Source organism: Falco biarmicus, chromosome 1 (assembly GCF_023638135.1).
Source record: "Falco biarmicus isolate bFalBia1 chromosome 1, bFalBia1.pri, whole genome shotgun sequence".
Taxonomy (NCBI): domain Eukaryota; kingdom Metazoa; phylum Chordata; class Aves; order Falconiformes; family Falconidae; genus Falco; species Falco biarmicus.
In genome coordinates, this window is record NC_079288.1 from 101,166,817 (window position 1) to 101,190,116 (window position 23,300).

The 23,300-nt window shown below is 43.5% G+C and overlaps 1 protein-coding gene and 1 long non-coding RNA gene across 2 annotated transcripts in view; one reads left to right on the forward strand and one right to left on the reverse strand.

Annotated features, from left to right (window-relative positions):
• Nucleotides 1–692: 692 nt before the first annotated feature.
• The window catches only part of ANTXR2 (ANTXR cell adhesion molecule 2), a 120,126-nt gene continuing 97,518 nt past the window's right edge, over nucleotides 693–23,300 (forward strand). Inside the window, exons 1-7 of the mRNA XM_056352787.1 lie at nucleotides 693–1,045; nucleotides 1,785–1,856; nucleotides 4,837–4,908; nucleotides 12,456–12,537; nucleotides 13,570–13,677; nucleotides 13,775–13,843; nucleotides 14,986–15,066. Coding sequence (XP_056208762.1) covers nucleotides 882–1,045; nucleotides 1,785–1,856; nucleotides 4,837–4,908; nucleotides 12,456–12,537; nucleotides 13,570–13,677; nucleotides 13,775–13,843; nucleotides 14,986–15,066 — 648 coding nt within the window. The 5' untranslated portion in view covers nucleotides 693–881. The remainder of the gene's footprint in view (nucleotides 1,046–1,784; nucleotides 1,857–4,836; nucleotides 4,909–12,455; nucleotides 12,538–13,569; nucleotides 13,678–13,774; nucleotides 13,844–14,985; nucleotides 15,067–23,300) is intronic.
• LOC130155471 (uncharacterized) lies at nucleotides 7,882–16,670 on the reverse strand. The gene is made up of 2 exons (XR_008824087.1): nucleotides 16,347–16,670; nucleotides 7,882–8,384 (listed from the first exon to the last, which is right to left on the reverse strand). It is a non-coding gene; the product is annotated as an uncharacterized LOC130155471 (long non-coding RNA).

Here is a 23,300-nt window from a genome sequence, read left to right on the forward strand (position 1 = left end):
ACCAAACCCCAGCGAGGAAGCGGCTTAGAGGAACGTAAAGGCAAGCTGCCTGCCCCCCCGAAGTACGAAACGCTTAGGGAGCCACGGGTTTCGTTTTAATTACGCGTCTTCATTGTCAGCGTGGAATAACGTACACGTAGCACCTCGCAAACAGTTCTGTCAGCTCTTGCCGGCTTGCGAACTTCGCACAACCCAAGCTGAACCCGGGCAGGGCAGGGCAGGGCAGGGCAGGGCAGGGGACGCTGCCGCTCCCCCGGCGACCACTCCACGGGTGGGCTGCAGCCCGCGGCACGGCGCGGCACGGCGGCCTTTCGCACCTCAGGGGCCGTAGCCTCTCCCCGCCCGGCTCTGAGCCGCTGCCCCCCGCAGCCCCAACCCCGCGGCAGCGGCTGCCACACGGCGAGAAGCGGCCTCCGCGTCGGGAGCCTGCCCCGCCGCCGGGCCGGGGCCTTCGCGGAGGGCGAGGGGAGGCTCCCGCCGGACCCGGCCGCCGGGGACCCGAAGCCCGGGTCAGCCGCGGGCCGCCGGCGAGGCCGCCGCCTGACGGGGAGGCGCCTGCGGCGGGGGAGCGGGGCGGGGGGGCGGCGCGGGGTCGCCATTGCCTAAGTTGCGGGTGGCCGCCGAGGCCGGGCGGGTGAGGGAGGCGGGCCGCGCCACACAGGCGCAGAGGGGCGCGCCGAGCCCGCCCGGCCCCGGCCCCCGCCTCAGGCACCGCCGCCGCGGCTGACGGGCGGGGAGGGTCGGGCCGGGCCGGGCCGGGCGAGCCGCGGCGACGGGCGAGGGGCGGCCATTTCAGCACCTCCCGCGCCCGCTGAGCGGCAGGACGGCAGCGCCTGGCCCCCGCCTGCCCTCGCCGCCGCGTCCCGCCATTCTGAGGCCCCATGGCGGGGCCCGTGCCCCGGGGGCGCCTCGGTCCGCGCGGCCCGGCGCCGCCGCCGCCGCCGCCGCTGCTGCTGCTGCTGCTGCTGCTGCTGCCCGCCGCCGCCCCAGCCCCGGAGGGGCCGTCGTGCCACGGCGCCTTCGACATGTACTTCGTGCTGGACAAGTAAGGGGAGCGCGGGGGGACGGCGCCGCCGCCGCCGCTTTGCTCCGGGCGCGGCTTTTGTTCCGGCCGTGCGCACCCCTCAGAGCCACCGCGGGGCTGAGGGGCCGCCCCGGGCCAACGGCCGCCCCGGGCTAACGGCCGCCTGCCGCCGCCGCGCTGCGCGGGGAGGGGGGGGCGCGGGCGGGGGTCGGTGTGGCAGCGGGAAGGAAAGTTTTAGGCTCTCGCTGTGGCGGGGGGTTTGGGGGGGGGGCGTCGGGGTTGTGGGTCGGGGTGGTTTTGACACCCGCCCCCTCCCACCCGCTTGCGTGGAAACTTGCGAGGATTTTGGCGAGGGCGCCGCTCCTGACCGAGGGCACCGGGGAGCGCGGTGCTGAGGCGGCCCGAGCGCCCGGCGGCGTCTGCCGCCCCTCCCCCCGGCAGCTGCTGCTGCCCGCGTTGTTGTGGTGCCGCCGGCGCGGCCGCACGCGCCCGGAGCGGGGCAGGGGCAGCCGGTGCCGCTGGGCCTGGCGGCGGGAGCCCTCACGCGTCTTTCACTTCGGGGTGCTGTTTAATGCCTTCGCGCGACAAAACGTGTCAAAAATCACAGGGGAGTGCCACCGTGAGCCGGGGTTGGCGGTAACTTGAAATAATTAGAAGAGCAACTAGTCCTGTATTGTCTGGTTTCTCATTGAAGTGGTCACCCTTCCTTGCCGGGCTTCCTTAAATAAGGCCTACTAACGTGCTTTTGTTTTCTTTTCAGGTCTGGGAGCGTAGCACAGAACTGGCATGAAATATTTGATTTTGTAAATCAGCTGACAGAGAGATTTGTGAGGTGCGTTTTGCTGCGTGTGACATTGATAATACTGGGATATGTTGAAAAGACTTCTATAAGCTCAGTAGATACGTTTCATAAACATGTTAAGAGTTTGGTTTCTAGTGCCCAGATTGCTGGAAAATACTGGAAACTTTTACTTCATTTTCTCATGTCTGGAGCTCAGTAAAAAGGTGATAGTATGCATCTTTAGATACTTGATCTCTGAAACTACTCTCAGACGTGATTTGATGATTTTTTTAAACTTTTCTTTCATAAGCCACATGCCTGATTTCTGATGGAAGTGCTTTTTGTGTATTGCTTTTAGAGCTCTCTTTAAAATAGTCTGAATGCATGTCTGTATATATGTAAATACATGGTACAGGGCAAAAGGAAGGGAGCATCTTTCAAGCTCAAGAGTACAGAAAGATTATGCCATGTTAACGGTATATTTTGTTGTACATATGTGTAATCAACTTTGCGACTGGCTAGCAGTATTGTCTGGCAAGTATTGCTGCCACAGAAATGGCTCATGTAAATACTGGCTAACTATACTCTGATGAGGATTACTGTGATGCAGCAATTTGCTTTTAAAAAAACCACACTGAGAAAACAGAATAAAACAAAGGAAGTCCCCAAAAGACAGAGACATAGATGTTGTGGTAGTTTTTGGAAAGGAAAATGAAGTGCAGTGGGCAATTAAAATCTTGCCTTGCTAATAAAGGGATACAGTTAGGCTTGCATAATTAAATATTGCTTACATTCATCTTGTGAAAAGCAAATCTTCTGTAAACCAAGTGGGTGACACAAGCTTTTGAGAGTTATTTTGTAAGCTCTAGAACAATAAAAGAAAAAGAGCCTGTGGATACCAGAGCAGCACTTCTTTTCAGTGAGTGGTAAAAACCCACATTTACCCCACTGAAAGGGTGGTGCTTGTTCAGTATAGGTCTTTCAGTTCATCATTTTTTTACAGCCAAGCGATGCTCCCTTTTGCAACAGTTGTTTGTAGTGGTCTGGCTGCATTATCTGAAATAAAGCTATTGAGTTGGCTGGCCACTCTGCTGACCTTTCACAACACCAAAGGAGGATCAATTATGGCACAGAGCCAGACAGTCCAACCTGCAGGCATCTCGCTCGGCATCTGGGTGCTGAGCGCTCAGCCTTATGTGGCACAGACCCTTCACAGCATGACAGCTGTTGGGCTCTTGTGGGAGCCTGAACGGTGTATCTCCCTCTGTGTTTCCCCAGTGGGGCTGGAGTGCCCCTGAAGGCTGATGAGGCTTTGTCCTGCCTTCAGGCCTCAGTACACTTTTAGAATAGGGCACAGAGTTATTTTGCCCTTTCTTAAATTGAAGAGTAGTTGTGGGAGGAAGGCAAGGAACCGCAATTGGTAGCAGTTTCCTTTGGTGCTTCACCTGAAGAATTAATTCATGATGGTGTGTCTGCGCTGCAGTTGGACTTGCCTGTAACTGCGTGTTGCACTAATAGCGCTGCATACTGATTATTTTGGTTCTGAAAGGGCTGCCCCTGGCAGGGCGATCATGTCAATGGGTGTGTTCATACAATCCTCCTCCCTTGTCACAGTGTCTGAGTGCTTGGAGAGGGGAACAGAAACAGGATGTCTTGTGAAGAGGATAGTTTTGTGGTTGTCCTAAAGACAAGTTAGCTAAATCGTAACTTCAAGGTTATTATGCACAGAGAGTTGCATCTCAAATAGGGGAGTCTTACCTTACCTGGATTAGGTGGTGACATGATTACCAGAGACTGTGATTGCAAGTACTTGCTTTTAGTTTGGCAGCTGCTTGCAGCAACTAAGAAGATTGATAATCCCATGGTTTAGAGTATAATTGAATTTAGAACATTCAGATTTTTATATTGAGAGCCTGAATGAACAGACTGCAAGACTGAATCTTAAATCCAAGATCTGTGCAGTTCTGTGCAAATACTAGCCCAGTACTTAATTTCCATGATGTCAATAATTTTAAGTTGCTTTATCAACAGAAGTGAACTGAAAATGTACAGTCATTCATCTTTACAAGCGTTGCGTCTTTACTAACATTAACCTGATTAATTAATGCTCATACACATAGACTGTGAATTATAAAATTACTGAATATATTGACATTGCCATGAATAAAAACTAAAAGCAGGTAGGAGAGATGTTGTTACAACTTGCCTTGGGGAAGTTACTGTCTTGGGCTTTCAGAGTATCAGTTCTAATGCATTTTCCACTGATAGTTGGATAAATATAGTTGCATACAATTCCTTGTAATCTTGTTGCAAGAGACAGGTGGGCTTTCTCAAAAAACACTGAATTCCTTCATAAAATAAATTTTTACAGTATTGCATGTCATAATGACATTTCCCCACGTAGTTTTATGGAAGTTGATCTTAAGCGTCACACCTGTTATATCACCAAATGAAAAACATACTTGTTCTGAAAGAGTTTGTCATGCAGCTTTTTTAGAGATGAGTCAGTCAGAAGGCACTGTTTCTTTTATGACCAAAAAGCACAGCTTGAAATTTACAATTGTCAGGATCAGCCTTTAAATAGGGGAAACTGACTTTTGAATGTGTCCATGCCTAGCACCCTGGAGCAAGAGTGTACCCAGAGTCTATGTCCCTGACTTATTTTTATACCAGTACCCATAAAAATATAAAAGGATGCATTACCTTCTGTACTTCGGTAGGTTACGACCTATGAAGTTCACTTTCAGTTGGGTCACATGAGATCTTAACGTGTCTTGATCTGGAGTCTTGTCAGGCTAGGAAGAATAGTAATTGCACTGCATCATTCTCAAAGCATCTGGGTAAGGAGTAGATGGGCAGAAATCCTTTCATTCCTCTCTCATTTTAGATTTGTAGTTCAAAAGTATGTTCTTTGGAGGTTGGAGGACTATGATACTGATGAAGCATGAATAAGTGAATGGAATGCTGTGCATCTGTACATTTCATTTGTCTAAAAAGTGTTTTTTTTTTTCCTCTTTCATTTTTTTAAAAGCCCCAAGATGAGATTATCGTTTATCGTGTTTTCCACCCAAGCACACATCATTATGCCATTAACTGGAGACAGGTTAGTGCACTGCTTTTTTAATTCTCCTTCTCCCTCCTCCCGGGCAAGGGCTCTTATTGAATCAGAGAAACAGTAACAGATACGGAACAATAACTGATACTTTTAAGTGGTGGCCAGTCATGAAGCCTCTCTGCAGAGCTGGATTTAATTTTGTGAACATATTGATGGATAGCCTAGTAAAAATGAAGGAGAGGAATGATGGGAAATAAATTCTTGGTGTGAACTCTGCCACCACTTTGCAGAACAGTTACAAGTAATGTTTTCATCTCTGTGTGAGACTGCATCTTCTTGGCACAGCAGGAGAAATTATTCTTGCTTTTATGTTTGTAAAGCAACATCTGTAGCTGTCTTTGGTATTTTTTCCTGTCTAGGTAAAGAATACAATGGTAAATTAAGGTTGTCCATAGTCTCATGTAAGGTAGATATTTCATTTTGCATTTTCAAATCATGACTTCAAGATCGGTTTTGGACGGTGGAGCTGGTGCCACTTGAAAGGTGTGAGATCGTTCTGGCACTGTGATGATGTATGGATGTGCCTTCCTTTCAGTTGAAGTTTTCAAAGGTCACTCTGGTTTCTAAAGCAGATAAGAATTAGCAGCTAGGATAGGTCAAGGATAGGTGGGGGGAAACAGAAGGAGAAAACCAGGTGGAGAAGAGATTGTTGCAAAATTATCTACTGAAATCACAGGAATTGGAAAACTGTACTGTGGAATCAGCGCTTTCAGCAGAGGACAGTTGCACTGTGGTCAGAGTCCTTCAGTATACTTTCAGCCTTGTCAAAACCAACACGACCTCCCCCCTCTCTCTCTCCCCCTTCTGTCCAGTAGCTAGCCATGCTGCGCAACTTTTGGGATTTCGGACATGTGGCTAAAACATTTAGGAATCATTTTAATGAACTGTGGTGGGATGGACGTGAGGTAGTCCTTCCTTTCTTGCTCCTTTTAGCAGGGTCAGTGCAAAACATAGTCTGCGATAGTCAGTTGGTTTACTGTGTGGTTTTGGGTTTGTTTTGTGGTTTTTTTTAAAAAATAATACATAATAGCAAGTACAAGACTTACTGAAGAGACCTGTCATTGGAAACAGACAGATGTGTCACGCTGCAGAAATGTATGATGACATCCTAGAAATAGGATGTCAAACCCCCCAATTTTAAGCCCCTCCTGTTATAGCATTTAAAGAAGTCATCTGAACTTGAGAATGGCCAAGTTTTCACTTCCCTCCACCCGGACTTGGATCTGCTGTCTTCAGGGAGAGAGAAGGTTATGAGCCATTTTTCCAGATGGCCTGAGAGAGGTCAGGAGAGGACACTTAAGCCTGTTCTGAGTGCTCCTGAAGTCAATGACATCCTTTCTCTCCATTTCAATAGGCCCTTAATCCCCATCAGTGGCCTATTCCTTATCAAGCACGAAGAGTCAGCACTGATAGCATACAGACCACTTGGAATGCTTGGGCAGAACTCTGGAACCCTGCCACAGAAACACAAGGGCCTTTTTCATTGCATGTCTGTGGCACGTTTAAAGCCATGGAAAGAACTGCATTTTTCTCAGAAGCCTCATTTAAAGCATAGCAAGAGCTTTCTTGAGTTCTAGTGAGTTCCTTTTGTGGGACTTTTCTTTAATGCAGGGTTTGCTGATGCTTTTGTGAGCGTGGTAGGGGCAAGGGAATTACTACCCTTACTGTTTATAAGGAGAATGAAGAAGGAGATGTTAGTAACTGTGACCATATGTACACAGGTAAGAATGGATAGGTGCAGCTGGAACAGCTATCCTTTTAAATATTGAAGAAGTCAACTGAGGAAAATGACTTAGAATGTCTAACTCCCATTGTTCCAAACAGGAGATGAGGATGCTAAGTACAGTGCAGTTTTGGGGATGGGTGTGTGTGTGTGATTATGGGATGTTATGGCCTTGGGTTTTTTATGTGCGTTTTTGACTTGCAGAGATGTTTTCCCCCTTGCTTGCTAATTCAAAAATGTCAGGAAACTAATTGGTTCCTAGCAGTTAGTTCAAAGTAGGGAAGTCTTTTTGTTTTGAAAGCCTTAGGCTTCTGATTGTTTGCACAGAGTTCTTGTTGGTTTTTACTGCATAATAAAGCTGTGGATATAAGGAAACCCACACCATAGCATCAAAGCCCCCAGATTACCAAATATTTTGTGACTATGAACAGTGCTATGTGAATAACTCTGGAAACAGAAGTCACTGTTAACCACAGTACACTCAATCCTATCATAAATACATAGAATAAAAATAACACCCAGACGGAAAAGATTTCTCACAAGGGTTATATCCCATTTTAGACATACATGTTTCCCCCTGTGAAGTTTAGCTGGAAACTGTCTGCTAAGTGGTAAACAGAGATCTGTGCATTCACATTTGGGGCTCAGTTTTGCTACTAGTTTTGAAAATAAAGTTGTTTGGAGAAGTGGATACATTTACAGATGTAATCCAGATGGTGCACTGTTGTTCGCATTCTCTTTTGTCCAACTGTATGCTGGCCAGCAGAATTTCAGGTTTCTGTGGACCTGTTTCTGCAGCATTTGACCGACATCCACAGCTGGGACTAGCCCTGCTGACTCTGCTTAGGTGAAACACCAGTTGGAGCTAAAGAAGATCATATGAATGAAGGTGAAAAAATAGGACAGTTAAGCACCTGGTATCTGACCAACTGTACTTTACTGTGCTTGCTCGTCTGGTGGAGCATGGACTATTCCTTTATTGCACAGAGACATTTAACCTAGCGAGACATTCATGCGTTTTTTGCCTCGGTCACATAAGCTAACCTTATACTTCAATTCAAAGAAGCTTGCCAAAATAGAGCCATCTGCAGAGAGTGTGTTCTGCTGCGTGTATAAAGTACAGCCACTGTTGTGGTTTATCCCTGACTGGCAACCAAGCACCATGGAGCTGCTCACTCACTCCCCCCATCACCCAGAGGGATCTGGAGGAGAACTGGAAAAGAATATAAAACTCGAGGGTTGATTTAAGAACAATTTAATAGGTAAAGAAAAAGCCATGCATGCAGGCAGCGCAAAACAAGGTATTAATTCACTGCTTCCCATCGGCAGGCAGGTGTTCAGCCATCTCCAGGAAAGCAGGGCTCCATCAGGTGACAAATGCCATAATGCCAGATGTCCCCCCCTTTCCTTCTTCTTTCCCCAGTTTATATACTCAGCATGACGTCATATGGTATGGAATATCCCTTTGGCTAGCTTGGGTCACCTGTCCTGGCTGTGTCCCCTCCCAGTGTCCTGTGCCCCTCCAGCCCTCTCGCTGGCAGGGCCCAAGAAACTGAAAAGTCCTTGACTTGGTATAAGTATTACCTAGCAATACTAAAACATCAGTGTGCTATTGGCATTGTTCTCACACCAAATCCAAAACACAGCACTGCATCAGCTACTAAGAAGAAAATTAAGTCTATCCCAGCTGAAACCAGGATGGCCACTGACATGTTTTTCATCTGGAGCCCGTGCAGGAGCCCTGAAATTTGAAGCAGAACAATTATTATCATTGTATTGAGCTCTCTGTAGTGTTTGAGAGGTGCAGAAAGTAGGAACGTCCCCCAAATCATGCATCTGGGGAGGCTGATGCATGGGGCTTACTGTCACCAGTATGATAGCTCTGTTCATCGGGGATGTAACTGTAACACTTTTTTTTAAAGAACACTTCCTCCCCCCTCCCCCCTGCCCTTGTTTCACTGACAAATTTTGTGTTCCTGTTACTATACTTCCTTCTTAGCAGCAAAACCGAAGTACCTGTTTTGTTTGCCTTTATTTGTTAGAGATAAAGTAGCCTCACAGGCACATAGCCTCTTTCCTGATGATGAATATACGCTTATTTGGAATCACAATTTCCCTGCCAGTGCTCATACTCTCAACACACTGAAAAATGATTCAGGATTCCAGCACTTCAGTAGGTAGAATGCAACATGGAAAAGAAATAGGAGATACTGTTCCCCACCCAGAAGAGCTAAGAATACTGCCACTTAAAACTGCATTTTGTACAAGGCAGCCCCTTGCCCAGCTGAATCGGGACGATCTGAAGCTTGTGTGGCAATTTTAGCTGGTTCTAACCTCTGCAGCACTGATGTACAAGCACAAAATTTTCTCCCTAAAAAAAATCAGGGATTGGAATGGTTTTTAAGATTCAGTCCTCAAGCATACTTTGCTTTCAAGTAATAAGCCTGCCTTTGTACGTGTTGAAGATGCATCTATTTCCTTTAAGGCAAATTATTGTCCCTTTCTGTTAAGTGTTCTAATCGCGTCTCTGAGAAACTAAAGTGGCTTGTGTTTCGTAACTGGTCTGTAGCTTTATCGTTGGTCCTCTCAAACAGGGGTGTGATCTCCATCCTGCTGCAGTAGAAGAAAGTATTACCTGTCTTCCACTGCCAACAAGTGCTGACTGTGGCCCTGTCTATGCAAGGAAAGAAGGCAGTGCCTTAACAACATCGGTAGCCTGACCACTTGGCTGCTGACAGCACTGTTTTTAGCATTGTGTCAATTAAACTTACTTAAAGCAAGACATAATATTGAACAGCAATGAAGACAAAACCAGTTGGGTTGCTTAAATAAAAGCTTGCAGCTTGGCGCAATGGAGCTAATGCAGAGAAACCTCTTCTGTAAACTGGTGATGGTTACCTTGGCATAATTTGAACTTGGAAAGGCAAACATCTTAGACCTGAAAGTAAATCTGAATTGTGGAGTGTGCTCAGGAGAAGTTGCTACATTTCAATTTATGCTAAATTAATTTCTTCAGATATTTGCAAAGCTGGGCTGCTCTGTAATCTCTCTTCGCTAACTGTCTGTTTTCAATTCTAAATTCACTTACGCAGTTCCCTGCCTTGGGGAGGCACTGAGAGTACAAGACAAGCTCAGCATGGACTTTGGCCTGTGCAGGGAGCAGTGTTCGTAGATAGGCCCATGTGCCACAGCACACAAGCCCTCTGCAGCCATGGTGTCTAGTGCTGATGCAAGGTCCCACTCCCTGAGGCAGAGCACAGCAGAGCTCCCCAGAGAAGTAAGAGCAGTGGACCTGCTGAATCTGCTGCCAGAACCTCTCTTGACCTCAGCCAGCCTGGGATTACAGCTGCAGCCCCTGTTCATGGACTAGCTAAAAAGGGTCCACGGAGCAAAATGATTGAGAGCTTGTAGCTGTGGTTGTGTTTGGCTGGCTGCTGCTAGAAGAATTATCTGAAGTTGTTACAAAGATTAAAAGAGAGAATAGACAGGATAGCTATTAAAAATTAGATGTGCATTTTCTAAAAAAAGAGAGATGTGATGCAGTGCATATGCTGAACGGGGAAAAGATTTTACATGTGTACTCATTCAGCCCAAACACAGACAGGCTGCAAGTTGCTGATTTTGTTTTGCTTTTTTGCCTCTGTTCCTTGTCTGACTTACACCATGAAGCCAGTGGCCCTTCAGCCTTTATCACTGTTACTGAACTGTATTGCAGCAGTGTCCAGACACCCAGGCTGAGGTCATGGCTCTGTTACTGCAGTACTGATGACTTTTAAAACCAGACCACTTCTGTGGATTATTGTGGCTATAAAAAATTGTTACAGAAACTAGAGAAAGGAGAATTTTGAGACACTGAAGAATGGGAATGAGGGCTTCAGAGTGCTATGGCTGACTGACTAAGGAGAGTCGCATTATCAGAATGATTCAGGCAGATGCAAGCTCTTGTGCCCACCTTCCAAACCAGCTGGTTGTGAGCTCTAGTGTGGTTGAACTAACCTCTCCTGCTGTCTGGTGGGGCTCATTTGCTGCGACCCTGAGTTCCGCACCCACATTGGCCTTGTGATACCCAGACTAGGACTCAGTCGTACCTGACCGTCTTGGAGCACAGGTGGAGTTTGTTCACATCTGGCAGGGCCTATCTAGTACAGATGTGCCCAGAGGGAAAGAGATGGTGACTGATTAAGTGCAGCTAAAAATGCTCATGCTGCCAAAGATTTTCCTGGAACCCCTTGTAGGCAGAGGCCTGGAAACACCAGAGATTTCTGTGTGACCCGGTCACAAGACATTTCAGATAAATAAAACTGAACTGATTGTACAAAAGCTATTTTTGCAAAATGAAATCTGTTTCAGAAAAACTGGGACTTCAGTTGCAGCTTGTTTCTTGGCAGCAGAACACTTAACGCCTGTGATGCGCTGCCACTCATTTCTGGCAAGCACTAAGTATGTGGTTTATAATCTGCGTTCATACATAATCAGTTTTAAGTTGTTTCTATAGATGCTGAATGTAAAATATTTGGATCAAACAGACTGTATTATCTTACGTAACTTATTATCTTCCATACATTCAATGCCACATTTCTCTTCCCACCCCACCCCCCTTTCCGATTGTATCGGTTGATCCTGTGATTGGGAGCTTATTACAGCTATGGATTGTACTTTGGAACAGAGCTTCTAAACATAGAGGAAGCCCATCAGTAGAACAAATGACTAGTGGGTGGCATTCAGGCAGAGCAGCATATGCATTCTTTCTCATTTTGTTTGCCCTAAGGAAAGCTTTCATCCATTATGCGATGTATTTTCCCTCCATCTCCTCACCTCAGCTGGTTTTCCCTTTGTGACCTATGTTTGCTACAGCGTTCTATATATTCTGGCCCAAATTTTGCCCCTACTTAGTTTTTCCTTGTCCTTTCCTCCCACAACTTTCTATGGCCTTCACTAGAATTTTACTTGCATAAGAGAAGAGTGAAGAACTCCCAGATGTGATTATTTTGGTAAAGTCTCTCTGCCTGTTTTTCCCCCTCATGTTGAGTTCACTGGGGAAAGTTCCTTTTGTGCTAGCTAGCAGCTACTCCAGTCTTACCATCATAGTTAGCATCTCCCAGTCAAAGATGGATTTATTCGCCCATGAGAAATCATGGCACAACCTTATCCTTCTGTTAAATAACTGTGACCTGTGTGCCAGTGTGATGTCTTGTCAAAGGTCACATAGAGAGGTAGAGACAGCCAAAAATTAAAAAAACTATCCTTAATTGTAGTCCCTTTTCTTTGATATGAGAGGTGTCTTGCAAATGCTGCATTTGCCTACTGATACTTACTCTTTAAGGGAGATGATGTTAATTATTGTGATTCTGTCCTACCCCATTAAATACCTGCATATTGACCTGGAAGGTTTCTCTAGAAATAGAACTGCTGTTTTAGGGGATTTCTTTTTTAACTGCAGCATGATTGGAAGTGAAGTTGGTTTAAAAGAGCAAAGTAGACTTAATATAACAGAATTTCCATGGGGCTGTTTAATGCTGAGGCGTTGCCACTTCTTTGTAATATCTACTCTGTCTGAAACATTTTACTAGATTCTAGGTCTTTGACTCACTGAGGCATATTGTGTTATTTAGGTCTAAGAGATCTGTTACCGCAGTGCTGTTTCCGTTGCAAATACAAAATCCGCCTCCACGTGGTATCTCAGCTAAATGCTGTATTTTACAGATTTTAATTTCAGATCTTCTTTATGGCAAATAAAATTTTTTCCATCAATAAACTAACCCCTTTCCCCACTTCACATCACGCCAACAGTCTTTTACCCTTTTGTTTTCAGAGAGAAAATCAAGAAAGGTCTTAAGGATTTGGAGGAGGTAAAACCAGCAGGTGACACATATATACATGAAGGGTTAAAACAGGTAGGTTTTAATCATCTTCCTGCAATCAAAATATCCTCTGTTCTCACCCTTTGGATAAGAAAACCAGCAACCTGTAACATAAATGGGTTGATCATGTGCCTCAGACTGTTAACACTCAAATCTTTTTGGTTTCCTAAGTAGTTCCAAGATTGCTCAGATACTATGCAAATCCCATGCAGAAGATTAGCCATCACAGAAAATTGCCATATGGAATTTCTTTGACTTGATCCTTCGCAGGAGAGTGGTTCTTTGTTGTGAATTTAACAGCTAACACAGCATACCAACTACATGGTAAACAGTCACATGCAGCTTTGTAGGGCTGCGAGTCTTAACAGTGCCTTCTAGAACACGTGCTTATGAGAGTTTACTGCACAGATCAGCATTTTCAAGACAAATGGTCTTAATTTTGGAATGTCTTAGTTATGGAGTTCCCAACTCCCTATATTTTCTTGAGACATACATTTTTGTTTGCAGTTTTGCTGAAGGACTCAGGCCCTGAAAGTGAGGGGTAAGGTGAGGATCTATGCTTTCACTGTTATGGATAGAAACTCAGTTTCTTCCTTTATGCCAGTGGAGCCAAGTTTGTAATTGCAGTCTACAAGGCTGAAAAGCTAGGCAAACAGAAGCATTTAAAAAAAAATACTCAGTTTTAAGCCATTGTTTTTGTATCTTGGAACCTACGGACTGGCATTTGAAATCTGGGGTGTAGCAAAGGAAACCTTATAGTGGATTTAAAGAGAAGTGAGCTTCACAACTTGAAGAGTATCTGTCCTGAAAGAATCAAGTGTTTGTTTCTAAGGGTTGATCAGTTAGTGACCCCAGCCCTTTGGAGATGGACTCACCAGTGACTGGAAAATACTGATGAATGATATCCTTGTTGTAGTGAGTTAAAGGGAGGCAGAGGATTGTCGTGAGAGATGGGTTTGAAGATGAGGCTGAATGTTATGTCAGATGCTATAGTCACTTAGAAGATGCACCTTGGTTAAAAGTTCAGGTGTATTTTTCAGCTGGATAAATGTTTTTTGTTTTCAGGCCAACATGCAAATTGCGAAGCAAGGAGCCTCAAGGTTTTCTAGTATCATCATTGCATTGACAGATGGCAAGCTAGATGGTCTGATTCCCTTGCATGCAGAGAAAGAGGTGAGCACTAGGTCAAAATGCATATTATATTCTGAAAAGTTTGGGTGTTGCCTGTTGAATGAAAAAATGCTTATTCCTTTGTTCTTTTTTGGGACAGGCAAAGAAATCCAGAGAGCTGGGAGCTAGAGTTTACTGTGTTGGTGTCCTTGATTTTGTACAAGAACAGGTAAGAATGTTACTGTTCTAGATTACTAGGCAGTACCTTGTCGCAGGGTTTTATACAGTTAAGTAATACAGAAATTAATTTTACTTACGTTAGGTAGTATAACATCTTCTCTGTCTCAGGAAGCAGACACGTATTAAGATGTGTATATAGACAGAGAATGTGTGCATGTTGCTTTCATTACTGAGAAGACCTGTCAGAAATACCCTTGCTAGCTGGTAGTTGCCAGCAGGAAATGATACAGGTAGAACCCCTGTCATTAAGATGGTAACCAGATTAGGCTACGGGTCGCATCAACAAAGTAGGTACAGACAAGCTTCAAGTAGCGTTTACAACAGCTTTGGAATAAGAAAAAGAAGAAAATAGAAAATGTCCTTCATTGACTGAAAGCTCTTCCATGGTTGTCATGTCCTAGTGAAGGCTGTAGCTACTCTTGTACAGTGGAGGTGACTTAAACAAAGTGTAGAGGAATGAAGCCGGGTTAATTAACATTGCTAACATACAGCTGTGGGCTGGCTTCAGGGCGTGGGTTGGCTGATGTAGACAAGGTGCAGCTGTGGCTGGTTCTGTGAAGCGGTTGGGCAGCCAGTGAAGAGGGAGCAGCCGAGGGAGAGAGAGGAGGAAGAAGCAGAGAGAAGGGAGTGTGTGCCCTGGCTGAGAAGAGACTGGGAGAAGGCAGCAGAGGGACTGGCATGGACAGTATGTTGGTACGTGGTGGTAAAAGGCCTTGTTGCAGCTGGCTGGTTTGGAGAGTGCCGTGACAACGGAGAAGTAGGCAAATGGCCCTTCACTATATAGCAAGTGCATAGAAAGCCTTTAATGGAAGGCAGAGCAAACAGGGAAGATATTTGGAAAGAGTTATGAAATCACTGCCAAGATCCAGGCACTGAAAGGTTTCTTTGGTGTGGTGGTTTGTCATGATGGCTAGCCACTATACCATTTTGTTAGCTGTAGTAGGTTGTAGTAAGTCTTCCTGTTTAGGAAAGCCATAGTTAGCTGTGAGGGAACTTCAGAATGTTCCTTCTCTTTGCAGAGTTGATGGGAGTTGTTTTTAGACATCCATGTACATTTTAAGGGTAAAGAGCAGTGTGACAGATTTAGTTTGCCAAATGATTCACCTGTTTGTATCCATTTTCTCTCCAAAGCTTGAAAAAATTGCTGACACAAAAGAGCAAGTCTTCCCTGTCACTGGAGGATTCCAAGCACTTAAGGGGATAATAAATTCTGTGAGTATCAGGCAATAAGCTTAATATTTCCTCAAGATTACAGCTTACTACTCTCTGGTCCCACTTACATTTCCAGACAAAATTGGGTCCTAAATCAGTAATTACAAAATACTAAGTTTTTTCCTCCTTATCTTAGAGATGCAGTTCTGTAAATTAACGTTGCCTGCCACTCCTGGAATTGCTCATGCTCAGGCCTGATGGGGAGTTGGAGGACTCCATACAAGTGTAGTGAGTTTGAGGGGCATGCGCTGAGGAATGTCTGCTATAGGTTTAGCATGAAAAATGGGACATTTCCTCTGCAAGAGTTGAGGACAACTGGTTAAAATCATGAGGAATTGTCTAAATCTTTATATACAGAGAAGCATTCTAAATACATATTTTAGCCTTGACTTTAATCGCACTTTTCCCCAGTAAGCAATAAGACTTTCAGTTTCTTTTTTTTTTTAGCATTCCATGAGAAACTCCCTTCAATGAGATGAGGCCATTCAACTGGTTACTTTGATTTGCAAGAAGGGATCAAAGCAAGAAGAACATTTTTCTTGTGATCAGTGGCTTGACAGTATTTTAGCTGTGTGTCAAGACGACATGTTCAGTTGTGGGGACCTAATTTATTTGCCTCATCTTAAACTAAAAGCTGTGTGTTTTAAGCAAGGTTAATGATGGTGCTGCTGCATGTAGGAAGCACAATGAAAAAAGCCTACTGTCAAAAGTCAAGTTAAAACCAATAATGAAATCCTTTTACTGAGAGAGATCCCACTATAACTCATTTCCCTTTCCTGCTTTTCTTTTTTAATAAACAAAGGATACTGCTCAAATTCAGGATACTATGCAGTCATGAATTTATCACTTCCCTTGAATAGTGTGTTTTTTGTGGAAGTTGATGTCATAATGAAACAACTTATTTTCCTTCTTGATGCTTTAAATAAGTGTAACTTCAGAATCTTTATTGCACCTTCTAAAGAAATACAATCAACCTTTTCTTGCAGTGATGTTTATATTCCTGAAAAGGCAGTACACCCCATGCAGTACTGCTTTTTTTAAAAAATCTCATTCTATGCCATTTTAAAGACTTAGAAGAATCCGTTACTCTGCTAGTGCAACATGATGCAACATTGAAGCTACTAGTGATAGACTTATTCACGAGCTGAATGTTTAACCCCAGTTGATTACATTAAGTTTCCAAGGATACTACATTTCAAAATTTCTATGTCAAGATAGAACTAGACAAGGGATTAAAGACATTCACACCTGGAGTTTCCCCTCCAGCAAGGGTCACTGACCTGCATATTGGATCATTCCAAGGAGTCAGGTTTCCCTGTGCTTGAAGCAGCAGGGGTAGGATCACTTGAGATTTTTGAAGAGTTCAGCTCTTCAAACACGCAGAAGACTGGTGTCACTCGTAGGTTGTCCCATTATCCCCCATTTGTGGCCAAGGTATTTTTGGACAGTCTCTGGCTAATAGCAGTGCCCATTGCCTCTTCTATACCTCCCAGGAGCTTTCAAGCATCTTCACTTTTTTGTGGACAGAGGAGGGAAGCTTTTCTGATAAGATTGGGCAGATGGTTCTTAAACAAACCTCAGTCCAGGTTCTTCTGGCACTTGTGAAAAACCCAAGCATAAAAATCCTTCATTTGTACAATATCATGGCTGTAGAGCAAGAGAAAACGCACATAACAGTATGACCTTGTTTTAAGATAACAGCTTAGCATTGACAGGGGCTGTACAGAAAAAGCAAACTTCAGCTATGCTGTTCCACATCTTAAATGCGTTGTCTGCTCCTTTAAACGGTGACTGAACTGAATTGTTTAGGGTTTTAACAGACTGCAGCTGGAGTAGACTTCTCAACACTTAGCTTACTGCACATTTCTGTCCATAAAAAGACTCCTATGTTGTGGTTGTCAGGGCAGTGGAAAATGTTTTTGCTTATAAATAAAGGAGCATAAGGCCTTTCTGATAGAAAAAAATCAACTGACTTCAGTCTTACCTGCATCAGTCTTGTTTGTTGGGATAAAGCATCCAACAAAACCAGTTAATGCTAGTGATTTGATAGCTCCTGAGAGCTTTTAGAGGCTTAAATATTGTTTACAGATTTCTGAAAATCACTGAATCTAACCAGAATTTCATTGAGCAGTCAAGGCATTTGAAACTCCCCTTTCCTTTTCTCTAGTAAAGATGTTAAATGTGTTTATTAGAAGCAGTGGGAGAATGATACTTTGCCAGCGTCCCAATTTCACCACAGAACATGGATGGAAGTATTCGTAGATAGTGATTTTTGTTTGTTGGTTTAGGTTTTTTTTTTAATGCATTTTTTTCTTCTTTCTTTTTTTTTTTTTTTTTTTAGTGCATGTGTGGTGGCTGTATTAATATGACTTTTTGGTACACTGTAGTTATAACTCTGTTTTCTTTGAAGGGCTTTTGACAGACCGATTCTGCCAATTCATTCTCATTGCATTATAAAGCTGATATGCAGATCTAATTGAACATGAAATAGTCAGTTTTCCTTTTTATTCACAATTATAAATCTATTTCAGTTTGCAAGTTAGCTAGAGAATACGGGCTCAAAGAGACACTCTCATAAAAGGGAAAGCTAATTTCAAAACAGATGAAAGTGAAATACCCACATCACAAACACGCAGAAGTATTGCTCAAAGTGTGGTGTCAAAGGTGCAGTTGTGAAACCCTCCATGAACATTGTTGAACACTTCTCGTTTAGCGAAAATATACTGTTTACAGAAATGGCAGCAACCCAGGAATTAAAACCCTCAAGCAAAACTGCAGCACAGAACTGTTCAGTAGGAATGATTGGAGGAGCTGCTCAAAGCCTCTACTACATTTGTCTACCAGACTTGGCTGTGAAATTTTTTGGCTGCTACATTGTTATAGCAAATTCCAGGAGAGCTGAGCAGTTAATCTTCATTTGTTGATGAAAAAAAAAAGTGATGAGTTCGATCATAGAGTATCTGTTAGTACCTGCTTCTGCAGTTGTTTGAAGCCTAAGTAATTCCAATTTATTTTCTTTGGACAGATACACAAAATATGTTTAATTTTGGCAAGGGATTAACATTCAAGACAGTAGGGATGAACATTTAGAGAAAACCTAACTCAGATGTTGAGTGGCTTGCATTGTGTTTTGACCTTCTTATTAGTTAAGATAAAATCCCAGTGAAGTGAGTAAGGATTTAAGCACCACCATGCTGTGTTTGGTTTCTGATGAATAATACCAACTAGCGATTCAAAACCCTGTGCAGGCTTCTGTGAAGAGCCAACCATTTTATGAATTTTCCAGCTCTTCTGATGCTGCTAACCTCTAACTTCACAAAGTAGTAACTAAACAGCATTGTCAGGGTAAATAAATCTAAGGAAAAGTCTAGAGCTTAAAAGAAAAATGCTGAAGGCAAGTTATTATGCTATCAGGAGCAGTTTACTGATGTAGTTTGGCTGGTAATTACATGGAGTATGGCCTCATGAGCAAGCCATAGCAGCGTGAACTGTAAGGGTTTGGGAGAGCACAATTTATATCACCGTGTGCCAGTTCAGTACTATATAAGAAAATGAAATCCATTCTTCTTTCTCTTCCTTTCTTATATATGTTATTATTTTCTTTTACCCATTTGATAAAGAACCACTTGAGAATTTATCATTTATACTGTTAAGTCTGAGTCCATCTGTCATAACTAAAATAGCACTTTCCTACCTGGCTTTTGGGGGTGTGTTAGTGAGGCTGCACATTTCTTGATCCAAGGGTGCTGAGCTGTAAGCAAGCAGTCTGTAAGGAAGGAAGCTCAAGAGTGCCTCACTTGCACTTACCAGATATGGTTACGAACCAGCACTTGCATCAGGTGAAACTGTGGAGACTTTGTGCCTATGAGATAGCTCAGTCAGACTTGAAAGTTCCGTGAGAGATGAGTTTCTGCAAGGTGACTAAAGGCTGTGGGGCTGACAGCCTTGAGAGCACTGGATGATCTCTCAGGCATTGGCTAAACTCTTCTCTGTAGTGTAAAAAACAGTATTGGACTCCTGGTCACAGAGAGGAGCAGAAGATGTTTGTATTCACAGGAGCAGGAAATTTTGCTGTTCTGAACACTGTTCATTTTAGCTGTTCACTAACAAAATGATAAATGGACGAATAGTGATAAGCAATTAAATTAAGGAGCTGGGAGCCAAGGTGCCATACCGCTTGAATTAAACACATGGAGTCTTTCAACAAGACAGTATCTTTCATGAGGCTGAAGTTTCTGTAATGTTCCTGTAATGCTCTGCTGTAAACCAGTATGTTTTGTTTTCCAGTTTTCCCCTGCAATTTTCCCAAGTTTTGCCTGCTTGTGTGGCACGTTTCTGTGCATGTGGTTTGCACAGCTCAACAAATCTGAATCACTTTTATGTGCCACATTCTGAAAAAACCCCCAGACAAACAGTGAAAGAACCTTGCTTCCCCTTTCTGTTAAACACAAGTCCTGCTGATTTGTGAGTGGAAGTTGGTTGTCTCTGCAGGCAGAATGGGACAAGGCTACTGCCTCTCAAAGTTACATTAGTGGAACTCACTTCAGTAACGTTATTAGGGTGGGTGACGGTTCTAAGTCAACTTAAACACATTTTTATACTAAAGTGAGGTGGCAGCACTTCATACAGGAAGGTAAAATATATTTTGTACTTAAGAAACCCCATTAAAGTGTAATCAGATAAGACTACAGGAACTGATACGTGCAGAACGTAAGAGGAAGTAGTCAGTTGAAGAAAAGTTCAATCTAAAATTGTTTTATCTTTGTTACAAGATTTCTTAAGAATTCTGCCTGAGAAGGATTAGGAATAGAATTGGTAAGCTGTCCTTTGCTTGTTCATTTTGCAGGTGGTCAGTTTCAAATTGTTCATTTTATGTGGGAAAACCACCCTTAAACATAGTGGACAAAAAGAAATTGACCAAAACATGTAAGCTGAGCAGTTAGACTATCTAAAACATTGTAAATTGAAGCTAAATTGTCTCCAGGGTGGCTAAGCCTCTCAGGAAAAACCTCTAACCTTTATGCATAAAGTTTTAAGTTTGTCCAAGAAAAGTTACAAATTCATAGATAATATTGCCACAGAATGTTAAGTCTTGAACGTTAGCGTAGGTATGGAGAGACAAGACACTGCACCACCGCCTGTGGATGGCCCTGCTGCAGCTGTGCCTTGACTACTGTGTTGCCAGTACTAATGTTGCTGCAGGAATGATACTAACAAAAACTGGAAGAAGGTTAGCTAACAGTGTAACCATGAGGGGGAAGGGACAGTACCACAGGAAGGAATGATTCGTGGAAGAATAGCATAATATATACATCAGTAGTTCTTTGCTCAGGCAGAGCTTTTTCTTGTGAAAATGCCTGCGCTGAAATGAGTAGTACCACTTGCTATGTGGTACCTTACCCCTTGTGGTGACATTTCTCAGTATCTACTCAAGTATCGACCTCTCAGTGAAAGGGTAACTTGCGGGAGAGGAGACCTTGGTGTTTGTAGCATATAAACTCTGAGGCTAAAGTAGAGTTACTTAGAACCCATCCCATGAGTGTACCTAGGAACAGTAAAATTGAACAAAGGATTAAATGCGTCCAGAGTCCTTTAAAAAAATATGCACCATGAACGTAGGGGCAGACTCTTGCTAGAGTGGTATAAGCAGGTAGTGCTATAAAAAAATCCTACTGCCTAATTGCAGAATTCTTTCCAGCAAAACTCTTGTTTTAGGATAGAGGGAACTCTGCTTATAAAGAACAGTCAGCAAAATCTTTTTAGCATTCACATTCATTTGAGCAACAGTGAAGGATACGTATTGAATATCTGGGGGGAGGTGGGTGGGTTTCCACTCAGTTAGATGGTCACTGTATCAATCACTGTGCACGACAGTGCATTCCTACCTTTAAGTTACATGAACTGGTGACAGCTAGATCAGCAGGGCCTAGGGGGAACCACTGCAGAAAACATACATCGCAGTGGTGTGCTCAACAGTTCTCAGTACATGACAAGTCACTTCTCACCCTGAATGTGGCAACAGTTGTCATCACTACACTTGTACCCCAGTGCCTCAGTAGAGGGAGGGGCCACACAGGCTGTTGGCAAGATTTGGTGGAAAGCAGACCTGTATGCCTTAGAGTCTTAACAAAAAAAGTCAGCAGGGAGAGAGGTAAGCGACTCACATTGAACAGTGAGTTGATGCCGGATGGGGGAAGGAACGAAGTCTAGCAAGTGATAGCCAGTTATGCTGAGGTAGGCCAGAGCGAAGAACAATTTTAGCCTTTAGGTTTGTAAAACTTACTGCAAGGACTTTACAAAAATGTCCTCTGGTCTCTGTGAATCTGACACCTTCTGCACTAGATAAGCTATCAGCAACACTTCCTTGTTCTGACCTGACTTTTGCACTGAGGTGATAGTGAATTACTAAACTCATATGAGTCAATCAACATCTGGCATTGTTACCTGCTGTAAGGCAATAGGACAGGTCAGCAGAGTTCACGTTTCAGGTGTAGTGGGAAATTTAACAACCACAACAGTTAGTGCTCCAAGGTTAGATGTTCTGGTAAATGCACAGTACCTCTAATGTGAATGTTCACTGAGCCTCTTCTGTCTAAACTGCTTGTGTCTTGGTGGCTTGCATCTTGGCCATTGAGTAGCAATCGGGGACTACATTATTCTGAAGTAGCTGATACTTCTGTCATGAACTAGCTTATCTCACTAGAGCTGAAATTCTTCCATAGTCCACCTTGCTTAGAGTATGCAGAGTCTGACCTTCCCCTTATTCCTTAAATGGGTGTGGATGAAGGAAGGAGGGTCAACCAACTGACCACATGCTGTTAAGATTTTTCAAGAGCAAAATCAGCTTAAATGGTTCATTATCAATTATACATCAACTTAATTGGATCATTTCCTGTAGGAAGAAAATATGCTCAATTTATGCACTGTGAATCCAGGAAGCAAACTATTAAACATTTAAGGAGGTGGGGGGAGGAGAAATGCAACAAGTTATCATTAAAAGAATTATTCTGATTAAATCATTCATCTTCATCAGTCCCTTTGGATGGTCTGATATGCAAGCTGCACCGGGTGCAAGGTTTAGAACTAACGTTGTGCTATGTTTTCCATGTGATTGAGACAGAGTAGATAGTTTTGGGAATTACTGCATGTAGTTGTTAAAAGGAATCAATGGCCTGGAATAGAATGCTTTCTGCTCTACCCTTCACTGCTGTGCAGCCTTTAATTTGACATTCTCTGACATATTACAAACCATATAATGTTCTCCTAGAGAACAGAGAGCTTGATAAGCCAGCAACATAACTGACATGGTTCCAGTTTGCATGAGCATGTGTGTGCCTTGTGATTTGAATTTGACTTGTCAGCTATCCTGGCATGGCTATCAGTTCTGTTACATAAGGGAGGCTGTAAAACTCACTTGGAGTGAAGCACTTGCAAGTCCAAGTGAAATGTAGTGTTTCCTTAGTGGTAAGTTGTTTTGAGCCAGATTTTCCTTACTAATTAAAAAAAAAAATTAATAGCCCAAACAACTTTTTTCCTGTTATAGAAAGTAACAGTTTGTCTTGATTCTTACTTACATTACTTGATAAGTAATGGGTTTAGCGTTGTTTTTGTCATTTTGGGGGTAAAGGGTTCTGATACTGCTAAAATACGCATCTCTCATGACCTAGTGTTTTGCATTCTACATTTGGTTTACTCAGTGACTGCAAATGAGGTACTGCTTAGACATTGTGTAATTAGAATATTCTCACTAACCTGACACTGCACCAGGCTTCTCTCTGATGGTTATTTTATGCAAGACCATATGTCTCAGGGATTTTTTTTTTCCCCCATTTAGATAGGGGACAGGATAGCAACCTTACCCCCTTTACCCTTGCTCTTTGTCTAAAGCATTGCTGTGCAGTGTCAGGAAGTATGCTGACATTAGCAGAGAGTTGTAGTTAAGAACACAGATGTTTGGCAGCAGATAGAGGTAGATCTCATTAGATATTAACTGCTATAGTTCCTTTGCTGTGACTTTGTTGGGGAGAAGCATCAAAATGGTGTTCCCTGTGAAAGCTTGCATTTAATTCCAAGTTACCTTGAATTGATTGTCTTCTGTCTAGTGTGAGGCAGCCCTGTTGCCTCATTGGTTTCCACCCAGATTAGTCCTGGGAAAAAAAATGGGAAAGGGTAGGGCTTGCTTTGACGCAGTAGAGACACATGATGTGGGACTGGCCCATATAGTATGGCATTTC